At 39.8% G+C, this 21743-nt stretch overlaps 1 protein-coding gene across 1 annotated transcript; it reads left to right on the forward strand.

The window, feature by feature from the left end:
* Positions 1–17274: 17274 nt before the first annotated feature.
* LOC115797003 (protein NLRC3-like) lies at positions 17275–21046 on the forward strand (the record flags this gene model as incomplete). Its single annotated transcript, XM_030753490.1, has 4 exons — positions 17275–17282; positions 19147–19213; positions 19321–19522; positions 19605–21046. Coding segments are annotated over exons 1-4 (1719 nt in total), but the record flags the coding sequence as incomplete, so codon positions are not given.
* Between the last annotated feature and the right edge of the window lie 697 nt (positions 21047–21743).

The raw sequence follows: 21743 nt of genomic DNA on the forward strand, positions 1-21743 counted from the left end.
AGTTTCATTGCCCAACCCCTGTATGTTTTTGACTTTACTGAACTGATCACATTCAAAATATCAGTGTGCATCTTCTGGATGTCACTGTCATTGTAATTGCACTTCATCATATTTACAGATGAGTGTGACAGCTGTGCCCCATCATCACAAGTTACAAAGTGGCTTTGATGCTGCCTCTGTAGACCTACTGCTGTTTACTTCTGAGGTCACAGCTGCACAATAGAGCCATGAAATTTTAACCTGGACACATTTAAACATTATAGGTGTGGTCAAGTCTGAAACTCATCCAGAGACTGAAAAGGAGATGTGTAAATCACTTTAGTTTGTCAGATCGAAGTGAAAATAATTTTATTAGTTGAATGTGATAAATGTAACTGATGAACTTTTTAATCTGTGATCTAGAAGCTGCAATGCTGTCAGTGTAAAGGTGACCTAGCAGCAGATTAGGACCAAGTGGTGACTGTGTACAAACCTTTGATTGGTACTGTATATATACATTCACATGTTTGGGCACACTTATTTGTGTTTGTAAAACTGTAACTCTATAATTATAATGCCTTGGTTGAGTAGGCCTTGTAAGATTATATAAAAATGCATGGTATTTCTAAATGCAGTTTCATCAGCCTCAAACACACTGGCTTCCTCAAATACACTGCTTATCGCATGGTACAAGTGCTGGGAACCACTGGAACAATTCTGAATAAAGCTACTTAATGTTTATGTTTGCAAGCTTTCAGCTGAAGCTGAACTGCAAACCACAACAACATTAACGAAAGCACAACAACATTAACAAAAGCACTGTGCTTAGTTAATGTTGTTGTGGTTTGCACTTCAGGGCCACCGTAGGAGCTGCCGTTGATACAAATGACAGCTTGGAAAATTTTAGCTGCCGCACATGAGCTTAGTGTGTGTCACATGACCCTGCTGCTGTTTCACCCTTTTCACTCTTCTAGAAGCTTCTCTTCTATAAGATCTAGAAGCTGCAATTCTAGCAGTGCAAAAGCATAGGTGGCAAAAATATACATTGTCTATTAGTATTTGTTTGATGTTATGGAAGAGTAAAGTTGTGATATATACTGTAGTGGTCTAATGATTGTGCAGATATTCTGGGTCAGTTAGTAGTACATGAAAACACACTGCCACTGTGGCATTTCAGAATATGGTTTCTTCATCCTTAAACACACTGACTTCCTCAAAATGTCCTGCTCATCTCACAGTACAAGTGCTGGGAACCTCTAGTCCAACATACAATAAAGCTGAAACCATTCTGAATAAAGCTACTTGATGTTAGTAGTGACAGCTCTATGTGCTCAGCTTGTGTCCAATCATTTGGAGAGAGACCTGCTGCTGTTTCACCCTTTTTACTCTTCTAGAAGCTTCTCTTCTATAAGAGCTAGAAGCTGCACTGGCTGCAGGTACAGCTTCAGTGCAGTAGAGTAACATTAGCTCGCATGTGGTGTATGACATCAGAACACAGTGAAACATTTTAAACAAAAACAAACTGAACTGGAAAAAAGAAAATGTTTTTTCAATTTCAGTTTTCGTTATTTTGTTAGTTCTCGTTGCTGATAATAACCTTGATGCAGCCTCCAATAACTATCAAAATGGCAGAAATCCAAGAAAGAGTCTCAAATATGAAGAGCTGCACAGCACCAGGCCCTGACATGATTCACACCTACTACTCACTTAATTGATTAAGTGTTTCAGGGAAAAAATCAGGTAGTTCCAGCTCATAAGATGTGGAGTTTTGCCATATTTCTGATTTTAAACTGAATATATTTTGGTTTATGGTGTCAAATGAACTGAAATTTTACATTTTACTAGGCAACAACAACATTAAGAGCAATTATAGTAATATCCACTGATCTTGATCACATGTTGTACATTTTTGCGTAGTAGGCAGGAAAGCACCACCATTAAAAAAAGTATATGTATATAGAAAACAAAACAAATAATGTTACATAAACATAAAATAATTGCCGTTAAAAAAATATTAACTACTGCTGTAGAGTCAGTGAAAAATATTTGCTCTTAGCTGTGACTGCGTCATCTCTGTGTTACAAGAATAGCAGCAGTTCCTGTAAGAATGAGGTGCACCAGCCAGCTGTGTTACAGCAAAATGCACAAATAAACATGTATGAACACTCAGGAAAAACTTTCACAACTGGTAAACAAATGAGACTCCATAAACATTTTTAAACCACTGGTTAATGATGCAGAATACAGTTCAGACTTTTTTTTTTTTTTTAAATGAATAAAAGCTGTGCCAAATGCAGCACGTCCTGAACTCCACATTCAGCAGATTACAGGATGTGGAAATCACATTATTCAAAATCCAGCAGGTCCTCCAGTTTCAGCTTCAAAATCAACAAATTCCTCGAACTGAACAAACCACATATTATGACATTTGTCCCTATCCCTAAATATTCCTAATCCAGGTGTGTTATAGCACAGATATTTCTAATCTCTGACTGACTAAAATTTATAGAGAACATTGTGGTTACAAACAAACAAACAAACCAACGGTATGGTTAAGGAAGTAATGAAATTAGCATGTTTTAGGTGCAGCTGAAGTTGTAGTTGAAGGAAGTGAGAATAAGGAAAGCGACTGACTGAAAACTTCAGTTTTGTGACTGAGCTAACAGAGCACAGACTGAAGTTTCAGAAGCTGTTCTCATAAAGTTTCACAACTTTTCTCCATCAGGTTTAAATCCAGAATGAAATTCGTCCACGTTCTCTTCTTCTGCTTCTTATCAGGTGAGGAATGATGACCTCATTGTCTCTTTAGTGTTGCTCTTTATTTTGTTGTTTTTAAAGGGAACAAATTCCTCATACTTCCAGTCATTCAGACAGACAGAGAAAATCATACTTTGATTATCCATTTTATTATTGTTATTCTTTTTTTATCTGACAGATCCAGCTGTACTTGTCAAGACAAAACCCAATATTTGGTCTGCAGCTGAAAGTGGAAATGCTACACTTCACTGCTACATCACTCAGTCTGGAAGCACAAAGTTCTTCTGTAAGGAAAAATGTGAGCGAGCAGAAGACATCCTCATTAAAACAGATGGCAGCACAGCTCAGAGTGGACGATACAGCATTCAGTATAAAGAGAGAGCTTCAGGAGGAGGAACTGTGTCTGTGACCTTCACACATTTAATCAGGTCTGACTCAGGACTCTACAGGTGTGGTTTGGGAAAATCCTCTGTTCCAGATTCATACTATGACTTTGAAGTCAGAGTTTCAAATGGTGAGTTTGTTCTAAATGTCACTGAAGTCAAAATTGATTTAACACCCCACTAATGTTTGTGTGTGTGTGTGTGTGTTTCACAGAAGCTGCTAGAACAAACTCTGTTAAAACCTGCAACCTAATCAATTTGACACCAACTGCAAGTCTGATGCTGATATCTTGCTTTTGTTCAGAAGATTTTATTTTTGATAACTTTGAACATCAACATCATGGGATGTTTCATGGTTTCAGTAGCAAAAGTCTACCATTTTAGTGCAAAGTATTTTGATACCAGGCTCATTTTCTAGCTGTGATTCCTAAAAAAGTGTTGGAAACAATAACGCAAATGAAAAAGTGCCACATTTTGAATCATCCCTGTGCTGTCATAGGACCTGAAACTCATTATGAAAAGTTCAAATTTTGAATGAATTTATTAAATATGATAACATCTGTACAGAAATGGCCAGTTTCAATACTCTCACTGGGGTATTGTATCACTTCTTGTTCCTGTTTTGGTGTTTTGTGTAGCTCATTTAATTACAAAAACTTTAGATAATGACTTATTTCTTAGTGTAATCTTCACATGATTCACATCCAGTGCACATTCTCTGATGAAACACCTGTAAATTATATTCCTATTATTTACTCACTGTGTCTTTAGGAATTTGCTTACTTATTGTAGCTATTAGCTTAGTTCATAGCTGAGTCATTAACACTGTGGCTTTCTGCCTGCTCGGTGTGTCAAATATTTAGTTACTCCTTGGCCTCCTTTAGTAATAATGGTACTTGTAATAAATGTAACCTATTTGGAGGCCAGACTTAGTGAATTAGAGACCTGGCTCTGCACCCTTGAAAATCCCATAGCTAGTCATGCCCCTGTAATCAGTGCGGGCAAAGATAGTTTAGACACTGTTAGCTCTCCCCCAGCATATTGCACAGGATGATCTCCTGGGAAACAAACTCTGGTTATTGCTGACTCTGATTTGAGAAATGTGGAGCTGCACACAGACGCCCACCTTGTAATCAATGCACCATCAACCTGACCGACATCATACCTGACTCAGACCACTCTAATAGAAGGAATAAGCCGTAGGCATGCATTCAGATCACAAACATTAAATTTTAATGTATAAATTCACAATTATCACAATTAAAAGCTTTTTAAAAAAAAAGTTAAATCCTTTTAAAAAAAGAAACAAGTAATGCTGCACATCAGTGAGTAGCCAAACACTCAGACAGGATAGTCATTGTGGGAAATTAATTAAAAACAAAGAAACCCTGATGGTTGGCACATCAAATGCATGGCAGACTACACTGCAACCAAAAGTAGCAAAAAGCATGTGACACATGTTTAATTCCCACCACAACTAAAATCCACTGCAACACACAGGAAAGGTGGCGAGAAAAATGCTCACACAAGCACGTACCCTGTCAAAAAAACAAAAACAAACCCCAGTTAGGCTCAATAAATTAATTAATGTACCCAAAGTCTGCATAAACCAGCTCTGGTGGATAAATGAAAGCACAGGAATCACACCACATGAAGGTCTCCAGCATTAAGCTGACAGGTTAAAAACATTTAAAATCAAATAGTCATCAATATAATGGCTTTGGCTTGACCAGCCAAAATCCACTGCCTCAAATTAAAAAAAAAAAAAAAATTTAAGGTCCCACCCTGACAGGTATGAGAAGAGTCAGCTGGGTTCACCATAAACCTCAGGCTGAAGAGAAGCATAACCTTCTCCTACAAACTGAACATAATCCTCAGGACTAAGCTTGACATCAACCTGAAAAAGGAATAGTCTCCCTAAGGAAGCTAGGCCATCCAAATCAATCAGTCTCCAGGAAGATCAGGGTTAAACACACCACGATGTCAGGAAATTCCACATGTGCACTGTAACTCCAGATTTAAACAAACAGCTGCCATAATGAACTGCACCTGCCCTTATAACAGGCTTTCAGGCCCCTTTTCTGTGGAACCAGCCTGGAAGACATACACCCTCTCTACTTTTACAATTAGATGTAAAATTTTCCTTTTTTAACAAGCTTATAGTTAGGGCTGGATCAGGTGATGCTGAACCCTACCATGGTAATGCTGCAATAGGCCTAGGCTGCTGGGAGCTTCCCATGATGCACTGAGTTTTTCTTTTTCATTCACCTCTTTTCACTCTGTTTATTCGCCACTCAGCATTTAATCATTAGTTATTAATCTCTGGCTCTCTTCCATAGCATGTCTTTTGTCCTGTTTCTCTCCCCTCAGCTCCAACTGGTTGTAACAGATGACTGCCCCTCTCTGAGCCTGGTTCTGCTGGAGGTTTCTTCCTGTTAAAGGGAGTTTTTCCTTCCCACTGTCGCCAAGTACTTGCTCACAGGGGATCTTCTGATTGTTGGGTTTTCTCTCTATTATTGTTGTGTCTTTACCTTACAGTATAACACTCTTTGAGGCAAATGTTTGTTGTGATTTGGCACAATATAAATAAAACTGAATTGAATTAATAGGGGTTAGCAGCAGCAGCCTACAGGAAGTACAGATTAATTAATGCTTTTCTATTTTACAGATCTGGATAAAAACTCTGGTTTTACTCGGGCACAAACTGAGGGAGAAAACGTCACATTGGGATGTTCCAATACAGTGCATGGACAGAGGAAGTTCTTTTGTAAAAATCAGTGTAAGAATGAAGGGGACGTCCTCATTGACACAACTAATGACAAAGCTGAGAGTGGCAGATACAGCATCGAATACAGAGCAGGATCTTTGTTCGGACTGTATGCAACCATCACACACCTGAGCAAGTCAGATGCAGGACAGTACAGGTGTGGCTATGGCAACCCTTTGTCTCCAAATTCATACCACAGTGAGGATGTTCTAGTCATCGATGGTAAGTAGGATGGTAAGAAATGGGATTTGGCACTTTTTAAAAAGTCTACTTATCTCTCAGGATAATTTCCTAGGAATAGTCATCAAGAGAAGGTTATAAGTGTATTATAAGTGTGTATAAGTGCAGCTGTATTAGAACTTAGAACCCTACAAGAAGGGTGGGAGGAGTGCCCCTGAGTGCTTCTGCTCATCAGCTTTTACACAGTTTACATGTCATATTCATTTCAAGGTAAAAGGGGAAGTGTTACTTCTCCTGTACTTTACACACATGCTGACCCTTAGCACGTTTTTTGGTAAGATGTGTCAAAACATTTCATGCATGATATCATTATTCTTAGTACACTGACCTTAAGCCTTGGTGTATGTGTGCTCAAATCAGTAACTTACAGCTCTCTGAATCTTAGCTTTTAGTCAACTTCCTCTTTTTTGTGCACTCATCTACAAAAATACTTTCTAGCAACTGCTGACTTCTCAGTTCACTAGTCAGAAGCAGACTACGCCTTTTCTTTTTTAGTATTGAAGGATTACTGTAACAATGATTATACTGTAGTATGATTAACTGTAAAAGGTCAAACATGTGATTAATATAAAAGATTAATGCTTTGGTTACATTTTCCTATCATTATCATCTATTAAGTATTTGAGGGCTCCTGTCAGTCACTCTCAGGGTCTGAGACTATTTTCTGTTCTACATCATTGTGTGAGTGAGAAAGAGTGAGAGGGAGAAATAGAAATACCATCTTAAATAATTAAAGTTGTGATGATTTTCCTTTATCCTGCAGTATGGCCTGAGCAGATGTGTGACTCATTTGTATGAATCAACATTTGCAGGGGTTGTTAAAAGTGTAGAAGTCCTGCTGTTAAATACTTTTTTGGGGTTGTTCTTTGAAAATCTCTGATTTTCCCACACCTGTCCATACATAAAATCTTAGCTTCCCAGCTGATGCCAGCTGCACACACCTGTTACAGTTAAGCTGCAGTTAAAGGTATGATGGTCAGTGAAAGCTGTAATTCAAACCAGCTTGGATTTCACAAAGGGTGCTGGCCGACTCAGCTTGGTTATACTGTACTTTCTTTATTCATTCCAAATATGCATTTTAACAATTAAGGGACGTTAATGGAGTAGGTTGAAAACCCAAAAAAGGGAAATACAAATTCACATTAAATTTATCTTCTGATAAACCACATAAAGTAGTATTTTTACCAGTACACAGTACCAGTCAAAGGTTTGGACTGAGTGTGTCCAAACATTTAACTGGTACTGTATATAAATTTATTAAACACATTTTTACTTTAATATTTAAACAGTTTTTACCCTAGAATTTCTGTGATTTTATCCATTCAGTTCAGTTGCCAACTGCAGTCCAACTTCATCTTTAAAAAGATCTTTGTCAACTCTCATCTTCTTTTTCCATTTGGAAAAGTTGTCATCAAGATATTTAATATATTTTATATATCAGACCCGCTCAATGCCACATCTGCAAGCACACGAAAAAGACCCACTTCGGCTATTGAGGTCACATGACTTCGGCTACAAAACAACTTCTGCTATGGAGTTGTGGTATGGTGGCACTCTCTTACCTGCATCCAGGGACTCTTGGGGTTCCGGGTGATGCCAAAGTGTACGAATGGATGCAGTACCAAGGCTGTATGTACACAAAACATGGCATCAGCGGAGGATTTCAGGTTTCCAAAACTTTTCAAAATTTGTTAAATTTGTTGCTAGTCACTTTTTGGAATAAAAGTTGCTGGGGGAGTCTGAAAAGCCGCTAAATCTAGCAACAACGTCACTAAGTTGGCAACACTGCCATTCTGTCTCTTCCTGCAGCCTCTTCCTGAAGCGGAGAGGCGGGGCAGTGTGAAGCTGTGCAGAGATAAACTGGGAGAAGACAAAGGTGAACTGGTGGATCTACAAGTATGATTGTAATGCCACATAGGCTATATCGATATAAACAATGTTGTCTCATCTTATATTTCGTATGAAAATATATTAATATTTTTTAAAAACTTGATGTATCACCCAGCCCTACCTCTTGGGCTGGGTGATACATCAAGATGTTTACCTTCCACAGGTAGGTGACTTGCCACATCACAACTTTTTTCTGCTTGTAAGATTGCAACAGTGAGTTCATACTGACCACACCTCAATCATAGGTTCTGTTGCACAGTCTGTTAACTCTTTCAGTCTTGACTCAACATTATCTGCAGTCCTCTGAATGTCTTCCTATAGAACCTCTCCAAGAACTGCATCTCCATCCTCTTCCTTTGTGGGCCCAGCCAGTAATCCCAAACTGTAGTCATCATTGGCTTCAATAACTTTGAAATAATCAAAGAGACCATAGTATCCCTCTTTGTGCTCTGCTTCAATCATGGTGCTTGCCCCTTTATCCAGGAAGTTGGCTTGTCTGGTGAAGCTGCTCTTTGCAGTGGTTCGCTCCCTTTTGAGCTGTTTTTGTCACGGTTAAGCTGTGTGGTGGAAGGGATGGAGCCAAATGCAGGATGCAAAGCAGAGCTGAGCTAAACCCAAAACTTTACTGCAGGAGACTCGAGGAGTTATAAAAACAACCATCAAAATCTCAACCAAGGCTGAACAAGAACAGAAACAAACCTGGGAGAATATGGAGAAAAACCACTAAACTGGGGAAACACACAGCTGGGAGGATAACACAGACAATGACGCAACAAAGAACAGAGAAAAACTATATTTTCTTGTTTCAGGTTTAGCCGTAACTCAAACCAGCTTGGATTCCACAGAGGACGCAGGCCAACTCAGCTCGATTATACTTTATTTATTTGTTCCAAACATGCATTTAAACAATTAAAGGATGTTAATAGAGTAGGTTGAAAACATAAAGAAGGAAAAACACAAATTCACATTAAATTTATCTCCACAAAGCAATATTATCACCAGTATACCTAAATTTATTAAACACATTTTTATACTTTTAAATAATATTTAAAAAGTTTTTACCCAAGAATATTTGTGATTTTAGCCATTCAGTTTTTAAATAGTTTAGAAATTAGTCATGAATCTATTTATTCCAAAGTCTTAAACTAATGGATTTCAGATTAAATCAAGCATGTACAAAAATGACTTTAACAAGGCCAAACATGTTTTCCCACAATCTATTTAAGCTGAGAAATTATTTATTCAAGGAAAATTGTATAAATTAAACTAAACCAAATTTCCCACATGTTAGACCATATTTACCAGCGATCAGCACTGAAAACAAACAAATTCAAAACACCTATTAGTGGTATGTGTGGGTCTCCTAGCACACTGAACCTCAGCTCTCTCCTCTCTGTTGTTGCATTTTGCCATGATGGCTAGACACAAAAGCTTACACACCTGGTTCAGGAAGATTAAATCACTTCCCTCCTCCTCTGCTTACGCCTGAGGCCTGCAAGCCCATTCCAATCCATCCAAACTAGACTTATAACAAAGATATGATCAAATGCATAAGTGCCTGAATGATTTTTTATATAACTTAACAATGGAGAAAGCATGATGTTCAACTGACAACCAAAGCCTGCTTTAAAACATCTCAAATGTGCCTGAATAACATAATAATGGAACGCCATTTAGAACCTAAAAGCATGTTTGTGTTATAGTTTGAAGAGATTTTTGGAATTTGTGACAGTGATGCTATGTTTGAATGTTGAATTTATATTAAATGTAAAAGAGACCATGTGATCTGATATTTTAGATAAAAAGAAAAAAATGTCATCGTGTGCAAAACTGTTGTCTGTAAAACCACCATCCAACCTCAGTTTTTCTGTTTTGATAATGGCCTTCAGTTTTTGTTGAAGTCTGGATGATCAAACTATAATTATTCATCAGATTATTGTTTTCTTGTTCTGCTGGTAAATTTATTCCTCTGCATGGTTTTTAATCAGTGCTGTTTCTTTTTTTAATCATTTAAAATCTAAAATATGTGTGTTTAAAAAGTGTGTGTTACACTTTGAAAAACATTCTCAAAAATTTTGGTGAGAGATCTAAAATTGAGGCAACATAATCTCAAATTTTCACCATACTTGAACTTTGAATGTTTCTACCCATGAAAAGCTGCACAGCCACTGTAAGTGGGTGAGAACCATTAAAACAGTGAGCCCTCTATGAGCTGATCAGCTGATGGAGAGACTGAGATCACCTGATGGGATGAGATCAAAGCAGAACATGACTTTCTGGCCACTCTGAAAAACTTCATAATTAATGTTAATATTACATTTTGTTTTTCATAAATGTTTGTATTTGCCTACATGATAATCTGTCATAATCTATTAGTATATTGCATTTGCCTGTGTCGCTACTGATTAAGTATTGATTTGTTTTGTGTTTATTGTTCACAGCTTCAAACCCACCTACTTCCACACCACAAACACAGAGTCCACGTTTCACTCCAGGAATCTCTACACCTTCAGCAGATTGTCATGAGTCCTCCTTCCCTCTGCGTGTGTGTGTGTTTTTGATTGGTGTTTTACTGGTGGCTGTTTTCCTCCTGCTCTTCTACATTTGTAAGATGAGGAGAAACATTGGATTGAACACCAGAGAAAATGCAGATGACAAAAATGAAGAGGTGAGTTTCTGTCACATGTTTTGTTGCATGTCATGTGTTCTGCAGGTTTCAGTGTCTGCTGTTTAGCCACGCTGTCAGTGAGACTTCTCTCAATGAAATCTGGTGAAAAAGGAAGCTGCTGCCTGTTATCACTGTTACATTCTCCTCATCATCAGCAGAGGGAAGTAAAGACTGAGGGTCTGTGATCATCAAAGCATCAATTTTCAATCAGACTGAGAGAACAATTATTAAACCAGACAGAAACATTTTCTATTATTGTTATTGGGTGGGGTGGGGGGTCACGGAGTGGTGGAGCCTGTCCCAGCTATCACAGGCCAGCCTATCACAGGGCTAACACAGAGAGACAGACAACCAGCCATTATTCTTATTCTTATTGTTGTTCTTATTATGTATTCATTACAGCATGTGGAATATTTGATATAACTTCAGGTCAGCAACATTTTAGGGTAACATATCTTGATGTGTGAAAGCATCTTTAGTCCTGTTACCTGAAACTGTGATGTGCTGCTCTGAAGCAAATCTGTGCTCCTTATTTCTGAACTTCCATTTCCATGAAATGGTGGTGTTACATAAGGCTACTGGAAACCTGTTGTGAATCTCATGTTTAATGTTGTTCATGTTTCATTTTCAGTTATCTGTCACATATGAGAACTGGGATCCAACCTCCAAACATCAAGTCTAAAAGGACCAGGATCATATCAGCTTTGCAGTGTAAAAGGCAGAAATCTAAAAATGGCCTGATTTAAATTTGACCATCTACGCTTCAAGGTTATCTCCTCTGTCTGTTTCTGAAAGTTGAAGATCACACCTGATGAGATGACCACACTCAGGAGGTGCCAAAAGCAGTGATGTTTTTCTGATTGCTTGTAAAAACACTTTTGTAGCTTCAGAAGTTCTATTGAAAATTTTTGCATGTGAAACTGATTCAAGGTTATGGTACAGACAAACTGAGCTTAATTTTCTTAATGCCCAAATATAACTTTTATTTACTGTATGATTCACAGATTTATGTGATTATTTGATTCCTTATGCACTGTCTTTGAAAGCTTTTTTTTTCAAGCTCCAAAAACATTAAACATGTTTTGAAAAAGCAAAAATCCTGGAAAAAAATAATATTCTTTCCTTAAATAAATTATGTAGACAGAAACACACACACACACACACACACATCGGGGTGCCTGTTGAGCCAGTGGACAGCTGGCTCTCTTCTTCCAGGTTGCCTTTTTTCTTCCTGCCCCCCCCCCCCCCCCCCCCCCCCCCCACACACACACACACACACACACACACACACACACTGACTGACTGAGAGACTGAGAACCTCCCATGCCTATGTGGCATATTGGGCGATAAACGATCGCCACTGGGCTCGGTCTTGTGCCCGTGTTTCGGCTTCTTCCAATGGAATATTCGATGTTCTGAGGTCTTGGTGAAATGACCTTCACCAGGTATTGCAGGGGCGTCCTCGGGGTCTTTTGGCACCCGGGGGCTGCCAGCGCATCGCCATCTTCGGGATCCTTGAGTCATCCATGCGAAGGACATGGCCGGCCAGTCGGAGTCTTCGACGTGCGACGATGTTGTGGAGTTTGACCGAGCCATTCCTTCGCAGGACCTCTTCGTTGGTGATGTGTTCGGTGTAGTGGATCTACAGAATCCGGCGAAGGCACCGTTGTTTGAAGACGTCCAGCTTGGTGTTGATGGCCGATGACTTCCAGGTCTCGCTGGCGTAGATGGCAGTTGGGATGACTATTGAATTCAGCAAGCGGAACTTGATCTTGAGGGAGATGGTCGGGGAGGACCAGATCTTGTTCATCCTCCGAAATACCATGGCCGCCTTCCCGATGTGGCACTTGACGTCCACCTCCACGTCACCGTCATGGGAAATCACACTACCGAGGTAGGTGAACTTCTCCACTTCTTCCAGCTGCTGTGTCCCAACGTAAATCCCCCATCGTGGGTCCGTGGGGCTGACGAACATGACCTTCGACTTCTCGGCACTGATCCTCAGGCCAACTTTGCCGGCTTCTCCTCCCAGATTGGTCGTTGCGTGCTGTAACTTCGTCTCGCTTTCCTCGATCAGGGCGATATCATCGGCAAAATTCAGGTCACCGAGGCGATCGTGATCGGACCAATGGATGCCGGCTTCAATGCGGGCACTGGCTCGCCTCATGACGTAGTCGAGGAGAAGGAGGAAGAGCAGCGGTGACAGGATGCAGCCTTGTCTAACGCCCGTGGTGATCTCGAAAAAGTTGGTGTGGCCGCTTCCGGTTTTGACGCAACAGCTCGATTGCAAGTACAGGTGCTTGAAGATCTTGATGAAGTTGGTCGGGACACCGTACAGGTGCAGGATCTGCCAAAGAGAGTCACGGTGGATGCTGTCGAATGCTTTCTTGAAGTCGACAAAGTTGACAAAGCAACGAGTTGTTGCCGGTACTCGACGCACTGCTCAATGATGTTTCTTAAGGCGAAGATCTGCTCCGTGCACGATCGGCCACTTCGGAACCTGGCTTGTTCCTCTCGCAGCCGTTGGTCATGGGCATTCTTCAATTGTCGAAGAAGGATGATGCAGAATGCCTTGCCAGGCACGGAGAGCAGGGTGATGCCCCTCCAGTTGGTGCACTCGGAGATATTAAACTTCTTTGGTATCTTGACTATGGCGCCTTTCCGCCAGTCCTCCGGCACCGCGCCGCTTTGCCAGCACTTGTTGAACAGGATCGTCAGCTCTTCCTCCATGGCTTGGCCGCCGTGTTTCAGAAGCTCCGCTGGTATTTCATCCAGGCCGGCTGTCTTGTTGTTCTTAAGCCTCTTGATCACGATCTTCACTTCCTCGATGGTGATTTCACCGTTGTTGACCCCGAGCTCGTCTTGGGCGTCCGCCGCTTCGAAGTTGTACGTTGTGGTGGGCTCTGGCTGGTTGAGGGTCTCCTGGAAGTGCTCGACCCACCTTCTGTTTTGCTCTTCTTGGGCGATCAAGAGTTCTCCATTCTTGTCCTTGACCGGGACGTTTGCATTGGACCTCGCTCCAGTGAGCTTGTTCACAATGTGGTACAAGGTCTTGGAGTCATTCCGATCGGCTGCTTCCTTTGCTTCGGCGCCTTTCTTTTCCAGCCATTCTTTCTTGTCCTTCCGGCAGCTTTACTTGACTAGCCGATCCAACTCGACGTATCTTTGGCGTATCGATGGTGTTTTGGGCGGACTCCGTGATGGCATCCCTGTGGGTAGTCCAGAGGTCCTCCACGTCCTCCGTTTCTCCAAGGAGGGCAAAACGATTTTGCAGTTCCAAAGTGAAGGCGTTGACGGCGGTCGGGTCCTTGAGCTTCTTGAGTGCGAACAGTCTCTTTGGTGTGGGCTGCCTTTGGTTTCGAAGCTTGAGCTTGACTTCCGCTCTGACTAAATAATGGTCAGATCCAACGTTCGCCTTTTGATAGGCCCTCGCGTCGCGTAAAGCCGACCTCCACTTTTTGCTGATGCAAACAAAATCGATTTTGTTGAATGTCCGCCCGTCCGGTGATCGCCACGTCTTCTTGTGCTGGAAGTACGTATTCCCGATACACAGCCCGTTGTGTTCGCAGAACGACACCAAACGCTCAACTTCAAATTATGTAACACTTTTAAATTGTGTTGATAAAACAAGTAAAACCAGAGTTATGCCCAATAATTACTCCATGCTTTTCCTGCATATTGTCCTCACGTTTGACCTTTATCTCTTTTTTTGATGTCAGACTGTGCACCGTGGTTTTGTTTACGGACTTCTGATTGCAAACATTTCTTCACAGTTATAGATATATCACCATCTCTGGATTTGGTATACTCTTGACAGTACTTGAGATTGCTTTTTGCAAAACAAACTGTTGTTTTGAAAAAAGCAATCTCAAGTTTAAAAAGGCCTTTTAAGCATAACCTCAAAGTGCAGGTTCTTCTTCTGGTTGTAGTTCATCTAGTTTTGGTCAGTCAGTGTAAAAATCAGGACCATGAACAGGATCAGATGTTGGAATGAGTGAATGAAGTCAGACTGCAGGTTGCTGCTGCTCATCATCATCACCTCATGTGTCTCTAGTTAGGATTACTTTTAGAGAGTTTGTTTGAGTTTCAGCCTCCTCCTTAATGAATTGATTCATGTTAGGTATTAGTCTGTCAGGCCCTGACTTTTTCATATGAGCTGTAAATTCAACAGGTCCAAAACACCTAATTTTGAGGTTTTAGTTGTTATTCGGTAATCTATAACAACTCTAGTTGGAACAAGAGACAATCCTTGTGACCATTTTATGGCATAAGAAGTCTAAAATCTTGAGTCTAACCCAGGATATTGAAGGCAAACCAGATATTTGACATGCAGACAAACTGACAGATACAATATCAGCGGAGTGTTTAGGAAAACTTTTAGGTTCATTGTAAATTTTATTTTCATTGTGGTGAAAGGTTTTCTAAAGATGGGAGATTTATGAGAATCATCTCTGTGTTTCTTGGGAAATGCTAAATCACAGCTGTACACAAAATACAAAAAAAATGACAAACTAATGTCACACATTTCTGAGAATCTTGAAAGGAAGACAAACTATGAAGCAATGTATAAAATAAAAAAATTCATGAGTTTAGGGTCATTTCCAATTCAATACTAAGTCCAGAGTCAGAATTCAAATTCAGAATGACTGGATTATTAAAAATGAGCAACTGTGTCCAGTTCCATTAAACCATCTGCATCCATTTTTATTTTCTGCTTTCAAAATATTCTGCTTACAGTAGGCTGTTTCTTTTCTATGGGGTAAATGAGGGAATGATTGATGCAGCAGTTCCAGTTTCTGGACTCGTTGGCTGTTTATAAAACTGAAACAATAAACCACACCTGAGAAGAAGAAACTCTGACAGGCTGTCAGTGTGGAACATTTTCACTATAAACTTTGATCCAACATGACTTCTCTTCTGTGTTCGTTCTCACAGTGACATCTAACCTGATGACAGACTTTGCACCAACAGCAACACAACACCACCTTCCAGCACTCAGAGTGAGTGAAATTCAGTACAGATAAAATCCAGAGGCTTGAAGCTTCAGCCTCTGTTGTTTACAACTCTGTTATAGTCAGCCTGGAGTTCTGGACTCTTTCACCTTTGCTTCAACACACAGGCCACAGATTAATATAAAATCCTGGTACCAACATGATCACTTTTCCTTCCAAAAACAGAAATACAGGATTAACAAGACAACATAAACTTAATGTAATGATAATACAAACACTTGATCTTGAGCTATAGAATGACCACAGTACAAGGTAGTCTTCCTTGCATGAAGTGCAGACAGTTCAAGACTGTGGTAAATGGACTGGTTCTTATATAGCACTTTTCTGCTCTATGTTGAGCACTCAAACCACTATACAACATGTCTCATTCATGCATTCACTTCGTTCTAAGCTTAAGTGCTTTCTATCTAACATTCACACACATTCACACTCCAGCGGTTGCATTGGAGAGCATCTTAGGGTTCAGTATCTTGCCCAAGGACACTTTGGCACACAGACTGGAGAAGCCAAGAATAAAACCACCAACCTTCCAATTAGTAGGTGAGCTCCTCTACCTCCTGATCTACAGAGTGTGATGCAGTAAAGTACATTTTAAATTTTTATGCATCAGAACATCATCTCCTCCTGCCAAAGACGCTGGGATAAGTATTCCTGAAGACTACTTAGAGAAGGTTCACCTCAGAGAGTTCAGGCTGTATTGAAGAATAAGCTTGCTCATACCAAATATGGACTTTCCATTTAGTTTGCAGATGTTTCAGTAAATTTTTGCACTTATTTCAATTTTTTTTCAAGTAAAATGTGTCTCGAGCTGATGGGCATGAAATTCAGCTCATTGTGTTTGTGTTTCAATCATTAAAACCAGGCTGTGCTAACAGTAAATCTTGAGGAACTGGACTGTAATCTAACACACCTGAACTCTGTTCAGTCAGTACAAACCATGAAGGCGTGTCAGCACCTGTAGTGAAAGCATTTATACAGCATTCAAACGCTGCTTGAGAAAGTGAGCTGCAGACTGAAGCACAGTGTTGATGAACATTTGGTAAGATTTGAATTATTTACTATAAAGAGAAATATATATTTTTAATTATAATATTCTTGAAAATATATTGACTTACATTATTGTTGTCTATATTTAGTTGTAATGAATCTTGTTTAGATTTTATTAAAAATTTAAACTGCATATCAAACAGTATCAAGTCTCTGCAGTTCTTCATGCTTAAATAAATGAAGGAGACGTACCAGAGCACTAAATAGTGATGAACCCAGAGAGCTGCAGAGTGACAGAAGTTGTTAAGCATAAATTTGATAACAGTTTTCACTTTATCACAAACAAACTCATGGTTTGCTTGAAGGTTGAGAAAGGATCTATCATTTCATTTGGGATTTTTTACTTCTCTATATTCTGAAATAATTTATATCTTAAGGATAATGCAATGCAGATATAATATAGAACAGTTCACTGCCTTCATAGCGAACCAGGAAGGATACAAAGAGAAACTGAGAACAAACATGAAGACATAAAGAAACCCAAAGTATAAAAACTTTTCTCTTGATCAGGTAGCTGCAGTTGTGACCAACATGGAAAGGTACGACACTCAACACCTCACAGTGCATTTTCTAATACCGTATCTATTCTTCCTACAACATGATATTCAGCATTACTGTTTGTGTTTATTTATTTGAACATCATGTAAATTCAAACAAAACCTACAAAATTGTAAGACATCATGATTCTATGGACTGTTCATGCTGCACGTTGGGTTCATTTTGCTCAGGATTAACTGTGTATGGTTGCAGCAAGTAGTAGTCAGCGTTAATGCCAGAAAGATTCAGATGATGAAGTGAAAAAAATGATCTGTACAGGTTATAAAAACAAACCCCAGAAATTTTGTTCAATTTGCACATATCGTCACCCTTCATCACGCCATTATTTTAGGAGGGTGATAGTATTTTTTACCTCATAATGTCCCTAAGAAAGTACAACAACCTAAATACTGTGTAGTTTGGCTTTTACTAAATTCTACTTTACATGGAGATGCCCCATTCTTGCATCGCAGCCCCAAATGAAGAAAACTGTACATTAGTAATAAAACATAAAACTACGCGACGCATGCAGACTGGTTAAAGACAGCATCCATCACTGCAGTCGACCTACAAGCAGGCTGAGCTAAGAAGAGCTAACATGACAAAAACTTCATCAAATTTAATTCAGTCAGTCTCAAGTGCTCCCCGGTAACTACCAGTTACTGCAGGGGGATTAATTAAAAAAAAACACATAGAATAGAAATATTTTTTGTCCCTTTTAGTTAATAAAAAGCAGCTTCTTTCTTTTTATTCTTGCAAGTAATTTTGATCCTTAATGGCTGCAGCATGGAGGTTTATGTATGTAGCAAATTGTAATGTGTCAGACTTGCAGCTGGGTTGATGAAATTTCTGCCGTTTGGTCAACTGTTCATCCACTGAACCAAACTGAGAAGAGCTTCAAGCTTTATAGATCCACTGTATTCTGTTCTTGGAAACACGTCATAGTTTCTCCAGTACTTGTAGCTGAAGGCTAAAACTTAATTTTCTGCTCTGAAAGTCTTTGTCTCTGTCTAATGCCTGCCTATAAATCAAATCATGATTAATAAAATCAGATAGATTACCCCATACAAACAAACAAACAAACAAACAAACAAACAAACAAACAAACAAACAAACAAACAAACAAACAAACAAACAAACAAACAAACAAACAAACAAACAAACCCAGCCCCTATTTCTCTACAGGAAATCACGATTTTATAATTTTTCAACTCAGCTTTGTGGAAATTGGAAATGGCTTTTATACGTTCATAATAAGAAATTTAAACCACCATTTAATGTGCTGCCTCTTAAAATATGCAGCAAAAAAACCAAAACAAACATATATATATATATATATATATGTGTGTGTGTGTGTGTATATATATGTAGATATACTGTCACACTCTTAAAATAATGGCCTGTCATATTATTTTCAGTTTTTTCAGAAAATGCAAAGGAGTTTGTTTTTTTTTTTAATCTGGGGCAGCACGGTGGTTAGCACTGCTGCCTCACAGCTAAAATATTGTCTGGAAGGACTGGATTCAATTCCACCTTGGCCCAGGCCTCTCTGTGTGGAGTCTGCATGTTCTCCCCGTGTCTGTGTGGGTTTCCTCCCACAGTCCAAAGGCATGCAGTTACTGAGGTTAGGTTAATTGGTCACTATAAACTGCCCATAGGTGTGAGTAGTTGTCTGTCTGTTTTTGTTGGCCCTGCGACAGGCTGGCGACCTGTATGGGTTGAATACTGCCTCTCACCCTATGTCAGCTGGGATAGGCTCCAGCGACTCTGAACAGGATAAGAGAATGGATGGATGGGCTGCTTCTTATGTTTGTGGGAATTCTGTAAAATGGTAACTGCTGATAATATTTGATGGCATTTTCACAGAGTCAGTCAGGAGTCAAATGTTTCCATTTCCCACCAGAATCACACTGACCTGGACTTCATATTCATGGTTTGTAGATGAGAAAGGATAGTTTTCACTGTTCTCCGCAACACTTTTTAGATCAACATAGATGTGACCTTCTGTGCATTTGGATAGTGTAATGTATTCTCTTCCAGCTGCTGGAGGACAACATTGTTGCTTTTGTGAAGAATGAGCTAAAGCAGATGAAGAGTTCTCTGAATCCAGATTATGAAGAATTCTTAGAAAGTCAGAATGAGGATGAGGAGCAGAGGAGCAGAAGAGAGGCATTTCTGAAGCTCACAGTGCACTTCCTTCAGAGAATGAAGGAAAAGGAACTCGCTGCCTATCTGCAGAGCAGTAAGAGGATTTGCTTACATAAATTAATTCTCAAGAAATTGTTATATTGAAATCTTTATTTTAATTCTTTTCTTTCCTGTAGAAAACTCCCGTCCATGCTTTAAGTGTAAACTTAAATCTAACATGAAGAAGAAGTTCCAGTGTGTGTTTGAGGGCATTGATAAAGCACAGACTCTATCCATGCTGAATCAAATCTACGCAGAGCTCTACATCACAGAGGGAGGGAGGGGAGAGGTCAATAATGAACATGAGGTCAGACACACTGAAACATTTTTCAGGAAAGCAGACAGAGCAGAAACAGCAATCAGACGTGAAGACATCTTTAAAACATCACCTGAAAGAGACAAAGCAGTCAGAACAGTGCTGACAAAGGGAGTGGCAGGAATCGGGAAAACATTCCTAACACAGAAGTTCACTCTGGACTGGGCTGAAAATAAAACCAACCAGGACATCCAGTTCATGTTTCCATTCACTTTCAGAGAGCTGAGTCTGCTGAAGGATAAAAAGTTCAGTTTGGTGGGACTTGTTCATCATTTCTTTACTGAAACCAAAGAAGCAGGAATCTGCAGCTTTGAAAAGTTCAAGGTTGTGTTCATCTTTGATGGTCTGGATGAGTGTCGACTTCCTCTGGACTTCCACAACACTGAGATCCTGACTGATGTCACAGAGTCCACATCAGTGGATGTTTTGCTGATAAACCTCATCAGGGGGAATCTGCTTCCTTCTGCTCACATCTGGATAACCACACGACCTGCAGCAGCCAATCGGATCCCTGCTGAGTGTGTAGACATGGTTACAGAGGTCAGAGGGTTCACTGACCTACAAAAAGAGGAGTACTTCAGGAAGAAATTCAGAGATGAAAATCAGGCCAACATCATAATGTCCCACATCAAGACATCTCATAGCCTCCACATCATGTGCTACATCCCAGTCTTCTGCTGGATCACTGCTACAGTTCTGGAGAATTTGTTAAAAACAAGTGAGAAAGGAGAGCTGCCCAAGACTCTGACTGAGATGTACATCCACTTCCTGGTTGTTCAGATCAAAGTGAAGAACATCAAGTATGACAGAGGGGGAAAGACAGATCCACACTGGACCCCAGAGAACAAGAAGATGATTGAGGCTCTGGGGAAACTGGCTTTTCAGCAGCTGCAGAAGGGCAACCTGATCTTCTATGAATCAGAGCTGACAGAGTGTGGCATCAATATCAGAGAGGCCTCAGTGTACTCAGGAGTGTTCACACAGATCTTTAAAGAAGAGAGAGGGCTCTACCAGGAGAAGGTGTTCTGCTTCATCCATCTGAGTGTTCAGGAGTTTCTGGCTGCTCTTCATGTCCATCTGACATTCACCAACTCTGGTGTCAACCTGCTGGAAGAAGAACAAACAGCATCAGTGCCGACTGAAGAGCCTTCAGTGAGACACTTCTACCAGAGTGCTGTGGACAAGGCCTTAGAGAGTCCAAATGGACACCTGGACTTGTTCCTCCGGTTCCTCCTGGGTCTTTCACTGCAGACCAATCAGACTCTCCTACGAGGTCTGCTGACACAGACAGGAAGCAGCTCAGAGATGAATCAGGAAACAGTCCAGTTACAAAGAAATAAAATAAAAAATTAGGTCAGTAAGAATCAATAAAATTGAAAATCATTTGATTAATGAGCTGTTACATAAACTTTAATGAAAATACACACAGACATGCACACACAGAACCTGAGGCTGGCACATCAAAGAGAATTTTATTTCTTTTTATTTTTTCAATGTTATTTGATTACAGTATTTGCCATTGAACACAGTCTATAACTTTTATCATGCCAAAGCAATTCACTTTTTATTTGTGCAAAACTAATTCTGTTTCTTCCATATGAATAATTTACTTAATCAATCTATCTCAATTTGAGTGATCAGGTAATCAGAGGATCACATAGATAGGGAGTTATATCACATGAGTCGCACAAGGAAGAAACAATAACAAGATGACAATGATACACTCACAAAAGGTAGAGGGAGGCACACAGATGGAAGCACTGAAATTATAATCAAATCAACCCACAACCCACAAAAATCAGAATCAGAATACTTTATTGATCCCAAAGGGAAATTACTATTGTAATTGTAAGGCAAACAAAACTCAACCAGTAGAAGAACAAAAAGTCAAAACAGAAACCCAAAAACAATATTACAAAAAGTGAAAACCGCAAAAATAACGATGAGAAAAAGATCTGCA

The sequence above is a fragment of the Archocentrus centrarchus genome, chromosome 18 (assembly GCF_007364275.1).
Source record: "Archocentrus centrarchus isolate MPI-CPG fArcCen1 chromosome 18, fArcCen1, whole genome shotgun sequence".
NCBI lineage: Eukaryota > Metazoa > Chordata > Actinopteri > Cichliformes > Cichlidae > Archocentrus > Archocentrus centrarchus.